The 18,947-nt window shown below is 32.6% G+C and overlaps 1 protein-coding gene across 2 annotated transcripts; it reads right to left on the reverse strand.

The window, feature by feature from the left end:
- Nucleotides 1–463: 463 nt before the first annotated feature.
- LOC132733249 (E3 ubiquitin-protein ligase KCMF1-like) lies at nucleotides 464–17,552 on the reverse strand. Of its 2 annotated transcripts, none has more exons than XM_060719854.1 (7): nucleotides 17,341–17,552; nucleotides 14,614–14,781; nucleotides 14,154–14,293; nucleotides 13,236–13,337; nucleotides 11,750–12,012; nucleotides 9,011–9,160; nucleotides 464–5,302 (listed from the first exon to the last, which is right to left on the reverse strand). In XM_060719854.1, the coding sequence occupies exons 1-7, from the start codon at nucleotides 17,354–17,356 to the stop codon at nucleotides 4,561–4,563; spliced, it is 1,581 nt and encodes a 526-aa protein (XP_060575837.1). In that variant the 5' UTR covers nucleotides 17,357–17,552; the 3' UTR covers nucleotides 464–4,560. The 2 variants fall into 2 exon arrangements, with proteins under 2 accessions (XP_060575837.1, XP_060575836.1); XM_060719853.1 differs by having other exon boundaries at nucleotides 9,011–9,178.
- Between the last annotated feature and the right edge of the window lie 1,395 nt (nucleotides 17,553–18,947).

Genomic DNA, 18,947 nt, shown 5'->3' on the forward strand with positions numbered 1-18,947 from the left:
AGTTCTTTCTAAACAACTTCAGTTTTATTAACTTCCCATTAACAATGCACATGGTTTCTTAGTACTAGTATCATTTTTCTTAGGATCCATGTAATAGAAAGAGCACCGAAACACGAGGCTATCTGATTTGTACGAGGGGGCGTAGCCCCCGAGTATAAATCAGATTGCCGAGTGTTTTGGTGTTCTTTCTCTTTTGTATCATAGTCAAACATGACAGCACGTTCCCTGTTGTCATAATATGAAACCCCAGAAAAAATTAAACAATGAACGAGCATTTGAATATGATAGTTCTGCCCCTTTCCCTTTCTCTGCCGTCACAATATGTAAACCCGGCAAAAATGAACCAATCCACGGGCATTATCTGGAGTGCGGGTAACTGATACCTGCACTCCAGTTACCGCACTGTGCATGTATATGTATACCATTTAACTCTGACACTTTTTCAACAGAAAGGTCCCCAAACTATGATACAACAGTTTAATACAGTGCAAGGGAAACAACTCTTGAAGAGATATTCAACTATATCAAGAATATCACACATTTCCTAACATAACAAAAGGAAAACAACTAAAATATACATAATGTAGTTCTTTTAAAACAAGAACTGTTTCTGAGAAAATTGTGTGACACTATAAAAAGAGAAAAAAAAACAATATATAACCATTTAATGGATAAGTTATGGAACCACTGTTATTTAAATATTATGGTGTGAAATCAAAAAGAAAAAAATATATATATATAAAGAGAAATAATATAAATCTTACAATCAATAACTGACAGAGCCGTCAGTTGAAATAAAATAGTCTCTTTATAACAATGTAAAAATATTTATATGTCAAGAATTGTAGCTAAACAAAGCACAGGTGTATATCACCTGCTTTATAATCATTATATCGCTTTGATTGCGAAATTATTCAAGAAAGTATTATAAGGAAATGCTTATGCAGACAGAAGGTCTATGTAACAAAGATAAATGTTTCAGTGATGTCAGTGTTTGTTGAGTCAACAGTGAAAAAATCCAGTCATTCAACATTTTAGTAGTTTAAACACTGAAGATGTGTTGAAATGAAAAAATATCTTATCATTTTGATCGACTAAAATGTCTCAGTTATGCTAATATCTAATATCCCTATGCCAATTCAGAGAGTTATGAAAACAATTGTTGGAGGAATAAAGAACACACTTATTTGTTCTCAGTTGGAGAAACCTTTGCTCTTTAAGAGACATTAACTATCAAATATTGTGTAGTATTTCTTGCATTCATCCAATAATATCAAACTAGTGAAATACATATTGGTAAACAATTTTTTTTTTTTTCAAAATGATTTAATCGTGAGTGAATAACAATGAAGTTATATAATATTTATCACCATGGCACAACACTACAGTCTCTGAATACAACAAGTTTGTACCAGCAATGCTTCACAGTACAGTCTAAACTGACATATTAGTTTGTCTAAAAAACAGAAAAGCTCACGTTATTATTATATATTACATAGAAGGCAGCTAAAGAACCAGTTTAAAGCAACTTGTACAGCTTACAGTAGAATAATCTAAAACATAAACAACTAATTGGAGAACTGTCATACTTCATATACTTGTCTTCAAGAAACATGTTGTGACAGATGATCCAATTAGCACTAATTAAAGATACATCATACAGATATGTTATACAGAGAACTGGTGACATTACATATATTTCTTGTTATATATATGCACCATGCATACACTGTCACGTCAACATGTTTTATGTAATACAGCCTTCATATATATGTAACTATCACATATCAGTAACAGTTTGTTATACATGGTAATGACAATATTTCAACAGCTCAAGATATAAATATCAAAGGGTCATACTCATTCTTAGCTTCCGAGTAACTGATTTGTCCGTAATTGTAACAAAAAAAATAGGTTTTAAATTGTACACAAGTATGAACAAGATGTTTCATCAATTAACATGTGTAATGTACAGAGTGAGTTAAGGGACAATAACATGATGTAATATATAGGGTAGGTTGGATTCTTGTTTCTTTACAACATTAACTAGTATTATATTATAATGAACTTATCTAGCTTTAAATCTGGGCTGGTCCATTGCTAACATCAAGGTTTTCCGATTAAATATATTGGTATAGCTGGTAGAGAGAAGAGACTTGTCAAGCTACAAGAATGTGCAGGACAGGGGTTACAAGCTTGCCTTTGTTGAAACCGAATTAATTCAAACTGATTTTTACTTGAAAGAATTTATACTGAATAGCTATTTTTTAGAACATGCATTCATACAAAAGCTGTAATCATTAACCACAAAGAAAATACAATTATACATACAAAGACACTCTCTTTTAAATACAGTGTACTTAGAAAAGTCGAGTTTAAATCATGCATTATGACAAAATTTTAAGACTAACTTGTAACAATGAAGCATGAATAAAAAGAGTACAGGCAATAACTTCAATCAACTAGTCACCACATCAGGTTACAATGTCAATAATAAGAATGACAACTCTCAGATTTAATGGTTAGTAAGATTTCAATTTTAATTAAAATCACTCGCAAATATTTTGGCAGAAAATTTTTACATAGCAATTTCAAGTCTAAAATACAAGATCTTACTATCAGATGTTCAAAATAGGATATATGTTGTATATTCGTAACTTTGCCAACAATGACAATTAAATGATTTGAAGTTTTAAGATCATAAAGTCAACATAATGGTAGGAGTAAAGTATCCAATCAACACCTAAACTCTTACATACCAAAAGGAGAGTCTTACACCAAAATGACATTGTAATAACACATATGCATGAATTTCAAAATACTTTTTAGGTAAAAAATATATCTATTATTTAAAATAGCATGAGAAAAGGATAAATTAGCTCAATTTTAAAATTTTCTAACTATTGCTTGGTTCAATACTGCACTGTCGGTTAATCATATATTATTCATTAAGAAATCTACAAGTTTCTGATAATGACTGTACCAATAATAATTGTGACCTTTAAACAGTACAAATATATTATTTTAATGAATTTAAGAAAGAGTACTTCCTAACGATGATTTATGGCAATGGGTAAATCCCAACAGATTAAAAATTTTCTGGGAGATAAAATATTATTGTCCACATTACACTGTACAAACCATGTACATACATAAGCAAACAATTAAGAATATTTGGGTATATTTCATACAAGAAAATGTAACTTCAAAAAAAAAAAAAAAAATTATCAAGACAAATGATAATTAGGATATGCATTTGTAAAAGTGGATGCACATGTTATCTAAATACCTGCTTAAATATATCAAGTGAAGATGGAAAATGTATGAAAAAATATCCCAGAATTAAGTTAAAACAATGGAAGAGAAATGTAGTAACATGTGTGCACATAAATTCATCATAAAAAAAAGTTTTAATGAAAAATGATCCTTATTTATATTACACATTGTCTTTTAATTCAACTTTAACGCCTCTCATACATAGAAAAAATAAATTAAGTATTGTTAGTTGTTTGCAATGTAAACATACAGGTTTGTTTAGAATTCAGTTTAGTTATTTACTCTTTAAATTGGCTATGATGATGTATATAATGTTGAGCACGATTGTACCAAGTACCTTTATCCTATTGTAATCACTATCATAGCAGCCATATGGTGTTCCATAGGTGTAAATTAGAAAGATCCTCACAAGGTGAGGCAGGCATATTAACCATTCTTACCCTATCATCTTGCTTTAATATTTGTTTGCAAAACTTATCAGAAATTCCTGCTCATCAACAAGTCAAAGGTACAAATGAACCCTGACAAGAGTTTATAAACGATAAAAGTGAAATAAAAAGAACTTTAAACATCAAGTAAAATCAACTTGAAAGAATTATTTTGACATATCAAAACTGTTCACGAACAATATAACATTCACAAATTATAGTTAAAACAACGTTACCATTATTTGTTAAAGATTTAATAGGTGTAAATTTTTGGTGTGCCTTTTCGTGCTAAAATGCTTTCCAAACATTGCAGGAATATATATCTCTACTATGATACTATCACATGCTGCAGTATTGCACATGCTATTATTTTTTACTTCTAAACAAATAACAAGTGTTCAAAGAAAAAATTAAAGAAACTTCAAATAATGATTATAAAGAATTAATCAAACTTGGTATCTCCTAATAACATTGTCTTATGATTAGAGAGTAAAAAGTAACACATGATTTAATCTATAATAACATAAAATATGAAAATTATAGTAAAACCCGACTTCACGGGAATTTTGCCTCTTTCTCTATACTAAGAATCCAGCCTACCCCCTGTGAAATAAAGTGAGCAAGCAATGAAAGCACATGGCTGAAGTTTAAAGTCTTGTGCACAAAGTCAGTTTGAATATATCCTTACAATCACAAAGAGTCCAAAATCTAAATATGCACCCAAGTGTTATTCCTAAAGGTCAATAAATAAATTGATCATATAAATCCACAATACATTTAAAGGGAAAACAAATTCAACTATACATAATTTTGTTTATAAATCAGTGTTTTTTTTATGTCTCTATACGTTTTGTTTTCAGTGAGGTGGTGGCTCCCGGTCCGATGCTTTTGTAGCGGGTAAATGCTTCACCATATTTCTCTTTGCAGTAGGTGGGTTAATACGCCCATCTCTATCTCTCCCAGCGGACCCTGGTCTCCCTGGTAACGGCTGTGGGTTGTCTGCTGTATCGTACCCAGAACCACCACCCCTACCTACATTTAATGATAAATTATTTGACAAATCTACAGCATTTTGCATCATCGCACCTTGCCGCATACTGTGCAAGGTTTGACTGTGTCGATCCCGTTCACCCTGGCTTTGGTAATGAAGAGAGCTTTGCCTTACCCCTCGATTTGACTGACTCCCCGTTGCCCCCTTTCCATTTTGAGGTGTGAAACTGCTTGAAGCTTTTTGTTTAGTACCAGCTTTATCAACTGTCTTAACTCCTATAGTTTTACTACTTACACCCGTCGCTCCCCCGTTGTTTTGACTAACAGACTCTAATGAAATTTTTGTAGTAACCACTGCACTTTCTTTTGCCGATGACTCTGACCCTTCGGAAGGGGCAGAAGAACCACTATTTACTTTTTCACTTCCGTCTGATAATGATGTGGAGGCAATTGTTTCTGTGAGTTTATCAATATTTTCTAACGTATTATCATTGATTTGTAATTGTTCTGTTAGAGTAGACAGAAGCAGCTCCTGAACAAACAAGCTACGGTTGGATCGTTCTTGTTGTATTTCTGTAGAACTTTCATCTATCACAGGTTCTGTACATCTATAATGAATGACATTTTACATTTATAATTACCTTTATATAGACCATAGTACATATTTTTATTTTTTGAAAGAACAAATGTTATAAGTAAATTAAACAAGATTATTATATTCTTATGAGCAAAAAGAAAAATGGTTTTGTTTGCTGCCTAAGAACCACATTATCACATTTTTCAGTCTGACATTTACTATGAGGCAACTGCAAACCTTTTTAAATTCTGTATTAGTACTTTATTGTACTAAATAATAAATACTCATAATAAATGCAAACATACAAACAATTTGTAGACAAATGTATTTAGCTGACAAATTCCTTCTTCTTTTTTTTTATAACAAAAGGGTCATGATGGCCCTGAGATTGCTCACCTGTATATAGGCCCCCGGAGCGGGGCCAGTTTAAACCCCAGGGCTTTTATTTGAGCAAAATTGGAAGACACCCATTAGAAGATGTTTCATGATGTTAAGTTTTTACTACACACATATAATGAAAAACAATGACCTCCACCCCCCCCCCCCCCCCCCCCCTTTGGCAGGGCCAATTTAAACCCAAGGGCTTTTATTTGGACAAACTTGGTAGACACCAACAAAAAGATGTTTCCTGCTTAAAATCTAACCTCTAGCTCATTAAGTTTTTAAAAGAAGATTTTTTAAGTTTTTACTATACACATATAGTTAAAAACAATGACACCTCTTGAGCGGGGCCAGTTTTAACCCCAGGGCTTTTATTTGAACAAACTTTGTAGACACTTACTAGAAGATGTTTCATTCTTAATATCTAAACTCTAGCTATTTGGGTTTTTTCAAAGAAGATTTTAAGTTTTTGCCATACACATATAAGGAAAATCAATGACCCCCGGGGCGGGGCCAATTTTGACCCCAGTGCTTTTATTTGAACAAACTTTGTAGACACCCATTAGAACATGTTTCATGCTAAATATTTTAGCTCTAGCTCTTTGGGTTCTTTAAAAGAAGATTTTTTAAGTTTTTAATATATGCATATAGGGAAAATCAATGACCCCCTGGGGCGGGGCCAATTTTGACCCCAGGGCTTTTATTTGAACAAACTTGGTAGACACTCACTAGAAGATGTTTCATGCTTAATATCTAAACTCTAGCTATTTGGGTTTTTTCAAAGAAGATTTTTTAAGTTTTTGCTATATGCATATAGGGAAAATCAATGACCCCCTTGGGCGGGGCCAATTTAAACCCCAGAGCTTTATTTTGAACAAACTTTGTAGACACCCATTAGAACATGTTTCATGCTAAATATCTTAGCTCTAGCTCTTTGGGTTCTTTAAAAGAAGATTTTTTAAGTTTTTACTATATCCATATAGGGAAAATCAATGACCCCCTGGGGCGGGGCGGGCCAATTTTGACCCAAGGGCTTTTATTTGAACAAACTTGGTAGACACCCATTAGAACATGTTTCATGCTAAATATCTTAGCTCTATGGGTTCTTTTAACAGGTTTCCCACTCTTAGATATTTTGAAAATTTAAGGACTTTTCCAGGACTTATCAAGGACCTTTTTTGATTTTTTAAGGACTTTTTAGAAGATTAAATTTCAAGCTACATGTATTTGATTTTTTTGTCCTATGAATATGTTCATGGTAATGTTTAGAACAACATTTAATAACACCAATATAATACATGTAGTTCATGACATAAATCTAATTCTATCTAAGAAATACATTCAGTGTCTATAATAATGAAATGTACTTTGTGACAGCAACTGTTTTTGTTCATGTAATTTTGCTGTTTTTAATGCTTCCAAGGGATCACTTTTTTACCAGATATTCATAGTAATTTAATAAGTAACCTCACATTTGACCTCAGTCCACTAAGGCTTCATAGAATGGCAAAAGCATGTCACACTGAAGGGTATATGAAAACTGCCTGCAGGTGTTTCTACATTCAAAATTTCACGACTTTCATGTTAAAATATTGTATTCTGCTTAAGCCAGTGCTACGGGCAGCACTTTCCAGTACCATATATGAACATATATCAAGTCCTAGTCTACAACATTTTCAATTTTGCCGTTTTGGATGTTATTTAGGGATTCTTTTTTGTATTTCAATGACATATCTTTTGATTTGATCTTACAATTTTTTAAACCATCTACAAAATATAGCGGCAGCATGAAATACCCAAATATACCCAAACACACTAAATTATAGCAATATTCATTTGGTTTGTATACAATATTGATTTTAATGAGAAAATGAATTGATATTTACAAAATAATATGACTTAGCCAACTATACTTTCGATCATTCCATTGAAATTGGCAGTTCAGATGTTGTAAGAAAAAAAATGTGACATTTGCTTATCTAACTGTTAGGTTCATTAATGAATAGGCAAATGTACTTGCAAGATATGATAATATTTGTTGTCTACATTTAAATTTGTAGGGTATAATTTTGTTGAAATTTCATACAAGTTCATTCGTATTATTTTTTTAATTTAATAGCTTTAATGGAGTATACTGTATTTGGGTATATTTTGGTTCAAAAATGTATATAATTTGCCAAAGGAAACAACCATTTACCCTGTATGTCAATGCCCCAGAGTAGGTTATGTACAGTATTGGAAGAAGAAGAAGAAGAAGAAGAACCAGACCTGTGAGCTTTCATCTTAGCACGGGCCAATCAAGCTGTTTGTTTGTTTGTTTGTTTTACGCCTTTTTCAACAGTATTTCAGTCATATAGGCGGGTAGTTTCCTAACCATCGTTCCTGGAGAGTTACACCAGTACTAGACTACCTTCCTCCGCGCTAAACTACCAAAGCATCTCCCGGGGATCGAACCCACGCCAGAGAGGTAACTGTATTAGAAGTCATTGACTCTAACCCCTCGACCACGGAGGCGGCAAACTTGTGGTTGATTTGTGACTGTCTTCCTAGATTTTCCAAACAAAACCGCCATAGTAACCAGAAAATAAATGATAAATCTCATAAATGTCAAACTTGGCCTCCCAAAACAGTTGTAAATCGAAAATCATCAACATTCAAGATGCGGAAGTCAATATACTGTGCAAAGACCGCCATTTTGGTTTCTTTGATTTACCTCCCCTTTTCCAGACTAATTCCCGTACCTTCCCGGACTTTTTTTATGTAGCAACACTAATTCCCGGACTTTTCAAGGCCGGGAGCTCCTGTTTTCAAATTCACGGACATTTCCCGTTTTCCCGGACAGCGTGGGAACCCTGTTTTAAAGAAGATTTTTTAAGTTTTTACTATATGCATATAGGGAAAATCAATGACCCCCTGGGGCGGGGCCAATTTTGACCCCAGGGCTTTTATTTGAACAAACTTGGTAGACACTCACTAGAAGATGTTTCATGCCAAATATCTAAGCTCTAGCTCTTTGGGTTTTTTAAAAGAAGATATTTAAAGTTTTTTCTTTTGGTTGCCATGGCAACCAGAGTTCTGCATGGAATTAAATTCTTTGAACAATTTTTAAAGGTGACCACCAAAGGAACATTCCTGTGAAGTTTGGATGAAATTGGCTTAGTGGTTTATGAGGAGATGTCATTTAAAGTAAAAGTTTACGGACGGACGCCGGACGAAAAGCGATCACAAAAGCTCACCCTGTCACTTTGTGACAGGTGAGCTAAAAATGCAGCCTTGTCTCAACAGCCAACATTCAGCACTAAGCATAAAGTTATACATCTATTAATAAAATTAAAACATAGTATTCTAGAAAACTTACCTTGAAAGAAGATACAAGGAATTTGAACTAGAATTGTTATTGTTTCCAGTGCTTGCAGCAGCCTGGCTATCAGCATTAGCTGTTACCCCAGCAGCTGCTGTTGTTTTGGCCGCATCTGCCTGTCTCCTCGGAGTACGCTCCAACTGTTGCCTGAAAATCAAAGGAACACTGTGATTGCTCACATTATCAATTATTGAAACAAAAACATAAAATTGTAATCAAATTTTCACTTTGATATTTCATCATGTATTTGTTGAAAGTAAACAGTTGAAGTATTCTTTAACCAGACAAATATCTTACTTTTATGATACTTAAGTATTTTTTTTATTCCTGATTTTTTTTTATTCAAGATGCAGTTGTTCATATTTTTGAGACAAATTTATGTAAATAATAAAGTTTTCTAAAAGATTTACTATTAAAACATTTATCAGTTACACACATGCTAAATCAAGTCAGGAAATAAAGATCTCAGTTTTGTAGAGGATCATCTGTGAATCAATGTGATTTAAGAAATGCTGTTTAAAGTGAATTGGTCATGACAGTTAGGAAAATTTCGGTTTCTTAATCGGAAAAAAATCATAATCGATCACCGAAAATAATCGAACAACCCTTTTCGATCAATCATCGATTATATAATCGAAATATTTACAATAACAAAGTTAATATGTACAATGTACATATCATGCTTTAATATTTATTAGAATTCCATTAATATTCTATATTTTGTGTAACTACAACTTTATCAACTGAAATAAACTAGTTTACAGATATACTATGCTCATCCTTGAGTAAAATATTTTAATCAAATAAATTCATTAAAATCTATAAAATTATTATGTCTCAATTTCAATAAAGGAATGAATAAACTATGTATGGGAACAAGTTAAGTTGGTTCTTTCAAAACTGTCAGGTTTTTTTTAATGACACTATATATTGATATTGTAACTACCTTTAGTGTGTAAAATAATTTTATACATAACATATCTTCTTTGTGTGAAGTCAAAACATGTTTATTTTATATTTACAAATAGACTGTGTAGCAATTCTAAATATTTTCTAATGTCAAATTTGAGCATAGTATATCTTTAAACTTGAATGCCTCACTGTCGACTATTAACTCCATGGTCACCAGTATGCTTTCATATTCAATTGAATGCAAATTATTGTTTCAACCAAAGCTGGCTTTAATTTAGAGTGTTGTTATAATACAGTGAGTCACTTAAGTAACAGCAAAAAAATAAATTACCGATGATCGATTATTAAACCTTGTAATCGATCATCGCCGATCGGTCCTTTAAACAATCAATTTTCGATTATACTCGATCATCGTTTAATCCCTAAAACATCGTTTAATCCCTAAAAAATGCTGCATATATTTTCCTAATTTAAACAGGGCTTCCGTAAATAAAAGTTTGTGGGTCATTTACTCCTTGATTTTGGCTTGTGACTTCCAAAATCTAATACTTTCCTTCTTTACCTATATAATGTGACTTCCAATATCAGAGATTTTGCAGTCTCTGACTTCCAAATTTTGAAACTTAATGAAGACCTGTTTAAAGCACGGGACTGATTATTTTTCTGACTGGGGATATTTAAATCTTTTTATATTCTTAAAGGCCCAACTGGACTATAAAAGCCAGCAGATGGCGCTAGGGCAGGTTTCTTATTAATTGCATGCTTCACTTCAGGGACCCTTTTTCAAAGATTTAAGATTAATTACCAAATGCATTAAAACAACACTTGGCATGTTTGTAGGCATAGATATTTTTGATAAAGATTGACCAAAATTATTCAAAATATAACTTTGTTAAGTGTATTTCTGGAAAAAAATACTGGCTGTCTAATTTGAAATTTGAATTTCCCTGGGAGGAGCCATGTGATCATTACAGGTCATGAACCTTCAGTAGTAAACAGAAGCACGTGGCAGTGTTTATTTGTAGCAGACGATGTATATTTCAGGGAGGGAGATTTTCAGCAGACGACACATTGGAATGCTGAATAAAACAATAACTTTTACTGACTTGCTTTATCAAATCCAACAAATTTACAATAATCCATTAATCTATGATTTTTTTTTAAATTTCAAAGTACTGATTTAACTTGTATTTGAATGGTTTAAACTTCATGAAAACAGTAAAGTAACTTCCAGGTATATTTCATTTACACTATATTTTGTTGTAAATATTTTGTAGTCAAAAAGTACATTTCACAAATGTTAATCAAACTAAATGTTGCATATGCATAAAATTTTTATACATTTACAGTTTAAAAATATTTTAAATTCCTGTCAAGAACATTTTTAGCAGGTTGTTCCTAAAAGAAATGCCCCATGTAAGGCACATCTTTTGGATTTTGATATGATTGTCTGACTTGATGAAGGACACATACAGCATTCCAGTGAAAAAAAAAGAAAAACAACTGACTTCAAAAATAATATCTGGACAAGATGACTTGATAATGTCTTTAATTAATCTTTGAGTTATATAAAACATCCATTAAACCTCTCCTGTGTAAAATCAGCTGTTTTTGTTTACATTCTCTCTGCAGGTTAACACTGCATGCTATTTATAGTTCAGGGTTTATAACAGACAGTTTTACATCACTGATTAGTCACACCCACAAATACTCGCTGCCGCGGCAGCGAATGTTGCCCCTTTAAGATGAACACCTTGAATTATAAGATACAAACCAAATCAATATATTGGGAGAAGTTAACTGTTTTAAGGACAAGCAAATTACCTGGTTGTCTGCAGCTGCATCTCAAGCTGTTGTAACTGTGATGTGACACTTTGGGCCGCTGCAGCCCGGCTCCGTACACTCGAAAGTTGTGATAATAACTCTGCTATTGGGTCCATTGCTTCCCGCCCACTTGGAGACAACCCTGTCAAGGTATTCCCACCAGAGGAAAAGTGCATATTTGTTGCACGCCTTGTTCGTGTACCGCTCACACCCCGACCTGGATGTGGAATTCTTCTCACATGACGAATACCAGTTGGTTCCTCGTACACAAAGTTAAGGTCAAACATTTGTTAATGGTTCACTGGCTAATTCTTTTACAATACACTTCACACTTATAGAGTGGACACAAAACATTTAAACCTTAAGGGTCACCTTGTCCTTCAGAGGGCATAGAGCCACACTGGTTTAGCAAATCATCTTGTTGAGGCGAACATAAACCAAAGTTGAAAAAAATCTTATTGCGATACAGGATTTATAATGCAGACACAAAATTATCTGACATTTGACTTTGTTCAAAGAGCAAATGCCACAAGTTATAAGTAATAGTTTACAAGGTTTTTATTTTAGTTTGATTGTGGAGGAAGCCAATAGCTTATAATAGTTATAAACTCACTATGGAATCCTATCCTGGACCTAACCAGTACTGAGCAATTAATGTAAAGCTTCTTGCTCAAAGAAACAAAGGCTTGCTCCTGATAGGGTTTCGAACCACACTGAAAGCGATTCTTTGATTACTAGTCCAAAGTGTTAGCTACTTGGCAATGCCACCCCTTATTCTATTGTTTCTTAACAAATCTAACTGTATTTCTAACATTATGTTGTGGGGGCTATAATAAAGATCAATGACCATACATTTACTAAGAAGCCAAAGTTCTACCTTTAAATAAAATATATAAGCATACTGAAGTTAATCAATGTATTATAATTAGACAAATCAACAGGCTCTTGCATGGGCATTTCTTATTAAGCAATACTTTCTTTCAATAACATTATTATTTTCAATTTTCAAAACAACCTGTGGCTTTCCAAAGTGAAAAATATAGCAAGATAAATCTGAATAAAAGGGGGAAAACCTGAAATCCAACACCACAGAGAATGGAATTTACCCACACATTCTATAAAAAGTTTCTTTTGTTTGATTGTGTCATTTTACGCCTTTTCCCAACAGTATTTCAGTCATATAGGCGGGTAGTTTCCTAAAAATCATTCCTTGAGAGTTACACCAGTACTAGACTACCTTCCTCCGTGCTAAACTACCAAAGCATCTCCCAGGCATCGAACCCACGCCAGAGAGGTAACTGGATTAGAAGTCATCAACTCTAACCCTTCGACCACGGAGGCAGTTTTATATAATAAGTTTTAATTTCAATTGAATTTAACATGCATCTAGTAAATACCAGAGGCTATACATAGGAACACCTTTTGGTTTATTCAGATGAAGTATATTGGGGAAGAAATCAGCGATTTTGTTTATGTGAAAGGATATGAATTCTCTTGGAGCTCTATGCTCTAACGTCAGATGTGCAGCAAAGTCATCTGTAACATGATTAGGATCACCACCAGGTAAAGAAGCACATATAGGACAAACCTGCAATAAATTATGTCAAAATAAACAAGCCTTACAAGAATATTATAGGCAACACACGACATGGCTTCCATTAGTGGAAGTAAGCGAGTCATTAACTCCTTGATTTTGGCTTGTGGCATCCAAAATGTAATGCATTTCCTACTTTACCTATTTTAGCCTCTACAACATTTTATTGTAACAACTGCATGCTTTATCAATTGCATTACCTGGTGACTAAGTATCAAATAATTATTCTATTAAGTAAGAAAATTATCCCTAGCCTCAAATGCCTAAACCTCATTGACTTGACTTTAAAAGACAAGAGGTCTATGCAAAGTAACTAATCATCAAAATTCTAATATTCTCTAAAAGTAAAAGTAGAGAATATTATCTTTTTGTCCTCAGTGACCCATTACTTTCAAACCTAATCCTAGGGAAGAGTTCAATGCAGAGAAATCCTAGAAAAATATCACCAGACCTTTGATTTATGATTGGACCATGTGTGAAACAGTGTCTCTATGAAGTTAACATTTGTGCCACATTTATTTGAAAATCTCTCAATCTGTAGCAAATTTTTAGCTGAGGCAAAATCATTCACCTAACAATAATTGTAACACCTAGGACAATTCAACTGCAAGTGGGCTTCACAAAAAAATAAGTGTTTTGAGAAACGACACACCAGAATTTTATGTTAAAATCATGAAATTAAAATTTTTTGACTACCTTTAAATGCTGTGAATAGGGCTGAATTTTGTTTCAGGAAAACAAAGCCCTGTTTGGTAATAATTTGATCACTGAATGATAATTAAAGCAAAGAATAGTATTAACAATACTTACCACTTCTACTGAAGTATCAGCATGTTCTGCTGTTACATGTTCCTGTAATAAAGCCTCAGTATACCCCATTTTAGAACAATATGGACAAGAAAAAGCCTGTGGTTGCTCAGCAGTTAAAGCTTCACCACCATAAAATATATCTGTAAAAAATATATACACATATATATATCAACCATACTTTTATTATCTAGTCATGATAAATCATTCATTCCTTAAAGACATTTTCATATCAATTCAGTTATATGAGCATTGGTGAAAGATTTTACTTACTTAAAAGAAAAATCATACATAAAAGTTTTGTTTGGTTTCTATTTTATAAAAATACTTCAAAGCTTCAACAGCTACAAAAATTAATGATATTCAAAATGTAAAGAAGGTGACATTTGATGATTTTGTCTACATTAAGAAATAAAATTATAAATGTGGTATGTTTATTACTATACTAACTACAGTGACTTACCGAAATCTGATCTAGTGATGATACATTGTACAGGATGATCAGTTGTGTGGCGAGTAGTGGTTGCACCGGCCTCGTAACATGTTGCACACAAGTCGTAATCATAACATATCAAACATTTGTATCTCTTCCCTCGGAAATTACTTTTCAAACAGGAATCACAGCTAACACCTGTAATTCAGCAGGGCAATCAAAGTAAGTCTAAAGTTTAAAACCAGTCAATCAATAACAATGTCTATCAAATGAACATTGCATATAATTAACAATTCAGAAAAGATAAAGTTTATTTGAACACTCATCATTCTGTGTATTAAGGAAACAGTAACTTAACCTGTAGGAGAGGGAATTGTTTTAGGTATTTTCCCTTGGAGGGGAATCTCAGACAATTTTTTTGCTGCACATACATACAATTTGGCAATACTCGAGGTGTATCAACATTTTATTTTGCAAAAGGCAAATTGCAAGATTTTCTTAAGGGTCTCCTGTTATATATTGCATTCTTTGAATGATTTTACAGCAAACTTAAATTTCAGAACCAAAAAATATATTTTAAAAAGTGAAGTTTGAGCCGTAAATAGCTCAAATCACCGTGTAAAGCAACAAGAGCTGTCGGTAGGACAGCAACGCTCGACTATTCTTAGTGCTTGATATTAAAAAAATGCTTGATACAATTACCTCCTCCTGTCTACAGGTTGGGGTCATGATGGTGAACAAGTGTGCAAAGTTTCAAAGCCATATGTCAATGGACTTTGAAAATATTTGAACTATTACAAAAACTTTAACGTAAATTCTAAGTCGAAAAAGGGGCATAATTCTGTCAAAATGCTTGATACAGTTACCTCCTCCTGTCTACAGGTTGGGGTCATGATGGTGAACAAGTGTGCAAAGTTTCAAAGCCATATGTCAATGGACTTTGAAAATATTTGAACTATTACAAAAACTTTAACTAAATTCTAAGTCGAAAAAGGGGCATAATTCTGTCAAAATGCTTGATACAGTTACCTCCTCCTGTCTACAGGTTGGGGTCATGATGGTGAACAAGTGTGCAAAGTTTCAAAGCCATATGTCAATGGACTTTGAAAATATTCGAACTATTACAAAAACTTTAACATAAATTCTAAGTCGAAAAAGGGGCATAATTCTGTCAAAATGCTTGATACAGTTACCTCCTCCTGTCTACAGGTTTGGGTCATGATGGTGAACAAGTGTGCAAAGTTTCAAAGCCATATGTCAATGGACTTTGAAAATATTTGAACTATTACAAAAACTTTAACATAAGTGGTTACGCCGACGCGGACACCAACGCCGACGCTCGGGTGACTACAATAGCTCTACTTATTCTTATCGAATAGTCGAGCTAAAAATAAGATCGGGTCTACGAAAATAAGATTTATCTTTTATAATGTATTAAAACGTATTTTTGTTGTTATTAAATGATTTGTATTAATGAAATAATAAAGGATGAAATGTTTTGTAATGAAATATCAAATGTTTGTGCAGCAAATATGGTGAATATCCCAAATAGTATAGAATGGCGTCTACGAAAATAAGATTTACATGGTTCATAACTTATATATCAAATTAATAAAATTATTTTGGTATATACCATAATTTCGTACATACCCTATTTTTGTATGTACATCATATTCATACATTTTTTATTTCCATACAGATGTTATTTTCGTAGCATACTGCATAGATTTTATTTTCTTACATATCCTAATTTTTATGTACGGTAGATCTTATTCTTGTAATTGTTGATTGTGGTTATTTTTGCACTAGTTAGTTCTTGCTTTTATTTTGATTCTTTTTACCACAAACCTTTCTTGACTTAAAATAGAAGATTATATTCTAACAAGCATATTTGCAATTAATACGATTTTGATAAATGTTATGAACCATGTTTACAAATCTTATTTTTGTAGTCGCCACCTGGAGTTATTTTTGCATGCGTTCTTTCTATACTATTTATATTAACCGAACACACTTCTAATATTTCATTTTAAGTCATTTCATTCCTTATTATTTCATTCATGCAAATCATTTAATACCAACAAAAAAATGCGTTTTTAAAAATAAATATTACTTTCGCTATACACAGCGATTTGAGCTATTTTCGTAGGTAGCTATTTTTGGCCCAAACTTCACATTTTTAGTTGTTTGTTTTTTTGGTTACATGAAAATTTAATTTGCTGTAAAATCATTCAAACAATGGATAGATACATAATTAATTAAACAGATCAATGCACTATTCCAAAAATAAATCTTATTTTCCTAGACGGGTTCTTATTTTCGTTATCCATCTATACCCTTTTAATTTATGCTCTTTCTTCTCTCACATTTGTATCTCGGCCACTTTCAGTTTCTCAAAGTCAAATCTATTCTTCATTTCTATGCTAATATGCAAATGTGTTTGCTGTCTCGTGAACATAATTCACTGTCCCTTTATTATTATGCTCTTATGTTAATGACAGGCCTTATAACTTAAATAAGAGAATAAAAAGGAAGTGAAAGTAGGGAGTACAATTTCCAATCCATTTACATAATCCACGCAATGATAAGCACGGACTACTCTTTCAGAACACAAGTCTTGATTGACAATTAACTTCACGTTACGGTCAATGAACATGTCACTGTGGTCAAGACTTTAAAAGAAACTAAGTGTCAAGCACTGTACGTTCAGAAAATACTGCCAGCCATTTTGATTGAAGCACCTTGAACTGCACTCACCCTCATGACGGGACATTCTAGCCAAACGGCTTCACAGAATTGATATATTCTTCTATAATGAATTATCTACAATATGTCTAGAAGTCATATATGGAAGTAAGTTAGCTTCTATGCTAGCCTGTTGTGCGATTTATTGGTTAGGTTTCTTGTTGTGGTTGGATTTTCTCATCTTATGGTGGAAAAAATGACGTCACGGATAATCACGCCGAAAGAACGAGAAAAAGATTATTTGTATTTTTTTTTTGCATAAGTAACCATAAGTAAATCTTAATACTGGTCATAAGCTTAATTTTATGTTTTATCGTTAAATTATTTATAATTAAAAAAATATTTTCATTTAAACTTGTAAAATACGCAAGGACATGTAAAAACGGTTGGGTATAACTTACGGAACGAATTTACTACCGAAATGAACTGTAGACTGATCTATCTCCTACACAGTGGTCCTCATTTGCTTTGCTGCACATCGTAGCTCTGTCAATCAACTCACTGTGAGGAGTTTTAGAAAGACTACAATTTCATTAGTTGCGATTATTCGACGTCACCGAAAATTCAACCACTGTGAGTAATTATTGCTTTTTATACACGGCTCTAAACAATTTAAAGTCAAACCTAATTTCTATTTTTGATATCTTATACACATTTTATTTTCAATATGTACATATAATATTTCTATAAATATGATAAAATAATGATGTCTTGAAAATGTAGTCTCACAATTTGTTTGTATAGAATATCAAAGAAATTCTGTGATTAATTATAATTTATTTCACAAACAAATGTGATAAGTAAGACTTTGTGATATGTCTATATGATTAAATTTCTTCTTGGAATATCTTATTTCATTAATTTCATGTACTTCTAAACTTGATGCATTGTGTGTTTTAAACTTGATGTGGTATTTTTGTCCCAGACAAAAATATTTTGTTTCCTTTTTTAAAAGATCATTAAATATTTTATGGGCAACATCATGAACATGCACCTTGCACAATGTCGCTGGTATTTCATGTGATTTATGACTATCACAAACACCTATGGTGCAAATGTGAAAAGTTGATATACAATTTAAGCATCAATCAGTTAGATAAACACTAACCCGCCAATAAACAACTTGACACTATAAATTCTACAGTCGATATTGTTTTATAATGTTAAAACATGATAATCAACATATATAAGTATATAAGGAAGACCCCATGCTTGCGAGAGGTCACACTTTTTCCACATTTTTATACTTCACAACAACAGGTGTCAAGAGCCATGTAGCAGCTATCCAAAAGTTGCCCGATCTTAACTTTGTGTTGTTTTATTTTTTCTGTTCTTCGGGATCATTGATTCCACCACTTAAAGTCTTGAAGATTGAGCACGGATCAAGCCGGTGCTTGAGGGCTTTAGGAATCTTGCACTCTTTCATTATCCCTCATGTACTGACAGTACTGAATCTGCAATTTTCATGTTATTATGTTGTGATTAATGCTATTGAGGATCACAATGTTTCTAGATTTTTTTATCTTATTTAAATCTTCAATAGATGTATTTTCCTGCACACTTGATATCCTTTACGTAAAAAGAGATTAATGAAAAAGTAAACACAATAAATCAAAATA

The sequence above is a fragment of the Ruditapes philippinarum genome, unplaced genomic scaffold, assembly GCF_026571515.1.
Source record: "Ruditapes philippinarum isolate M1 unplaced genomic scaffold, ASM2657151v2 ctg1409_1_1_1_1, whole genome shotgun sequence".
Taxonomy (NCBI): domain Eukaryota; kingdom Metazoa; phylum Mollusca; class Bivalvia; order Venerida; family Veneridae; genus Ruditapes; species Ruditapes philippinarum.

What these genes read in the sequence shown, in the direction of transcription:
- LOC132733249 (XM_060719853.1), bottom strand. An exon ending in CTGATACTTCAGTAGAAGTG is followed by an intron (nt 13,338 to 14,153) that starts GTAAGTATTGTT and finishes AATTTATTGCAG; the next exon opens with GTTTGTCCTATATGTGCTTC. An exon ending in ATAGAGCTCCAAGAGAATTC is followed by an intron (nt 12,013 to 13,235) that starts ATATCCTTTCAC and finishes AACTTTGTGTAC; the next exon opens with GAGGAACCAACTGGTATTCG.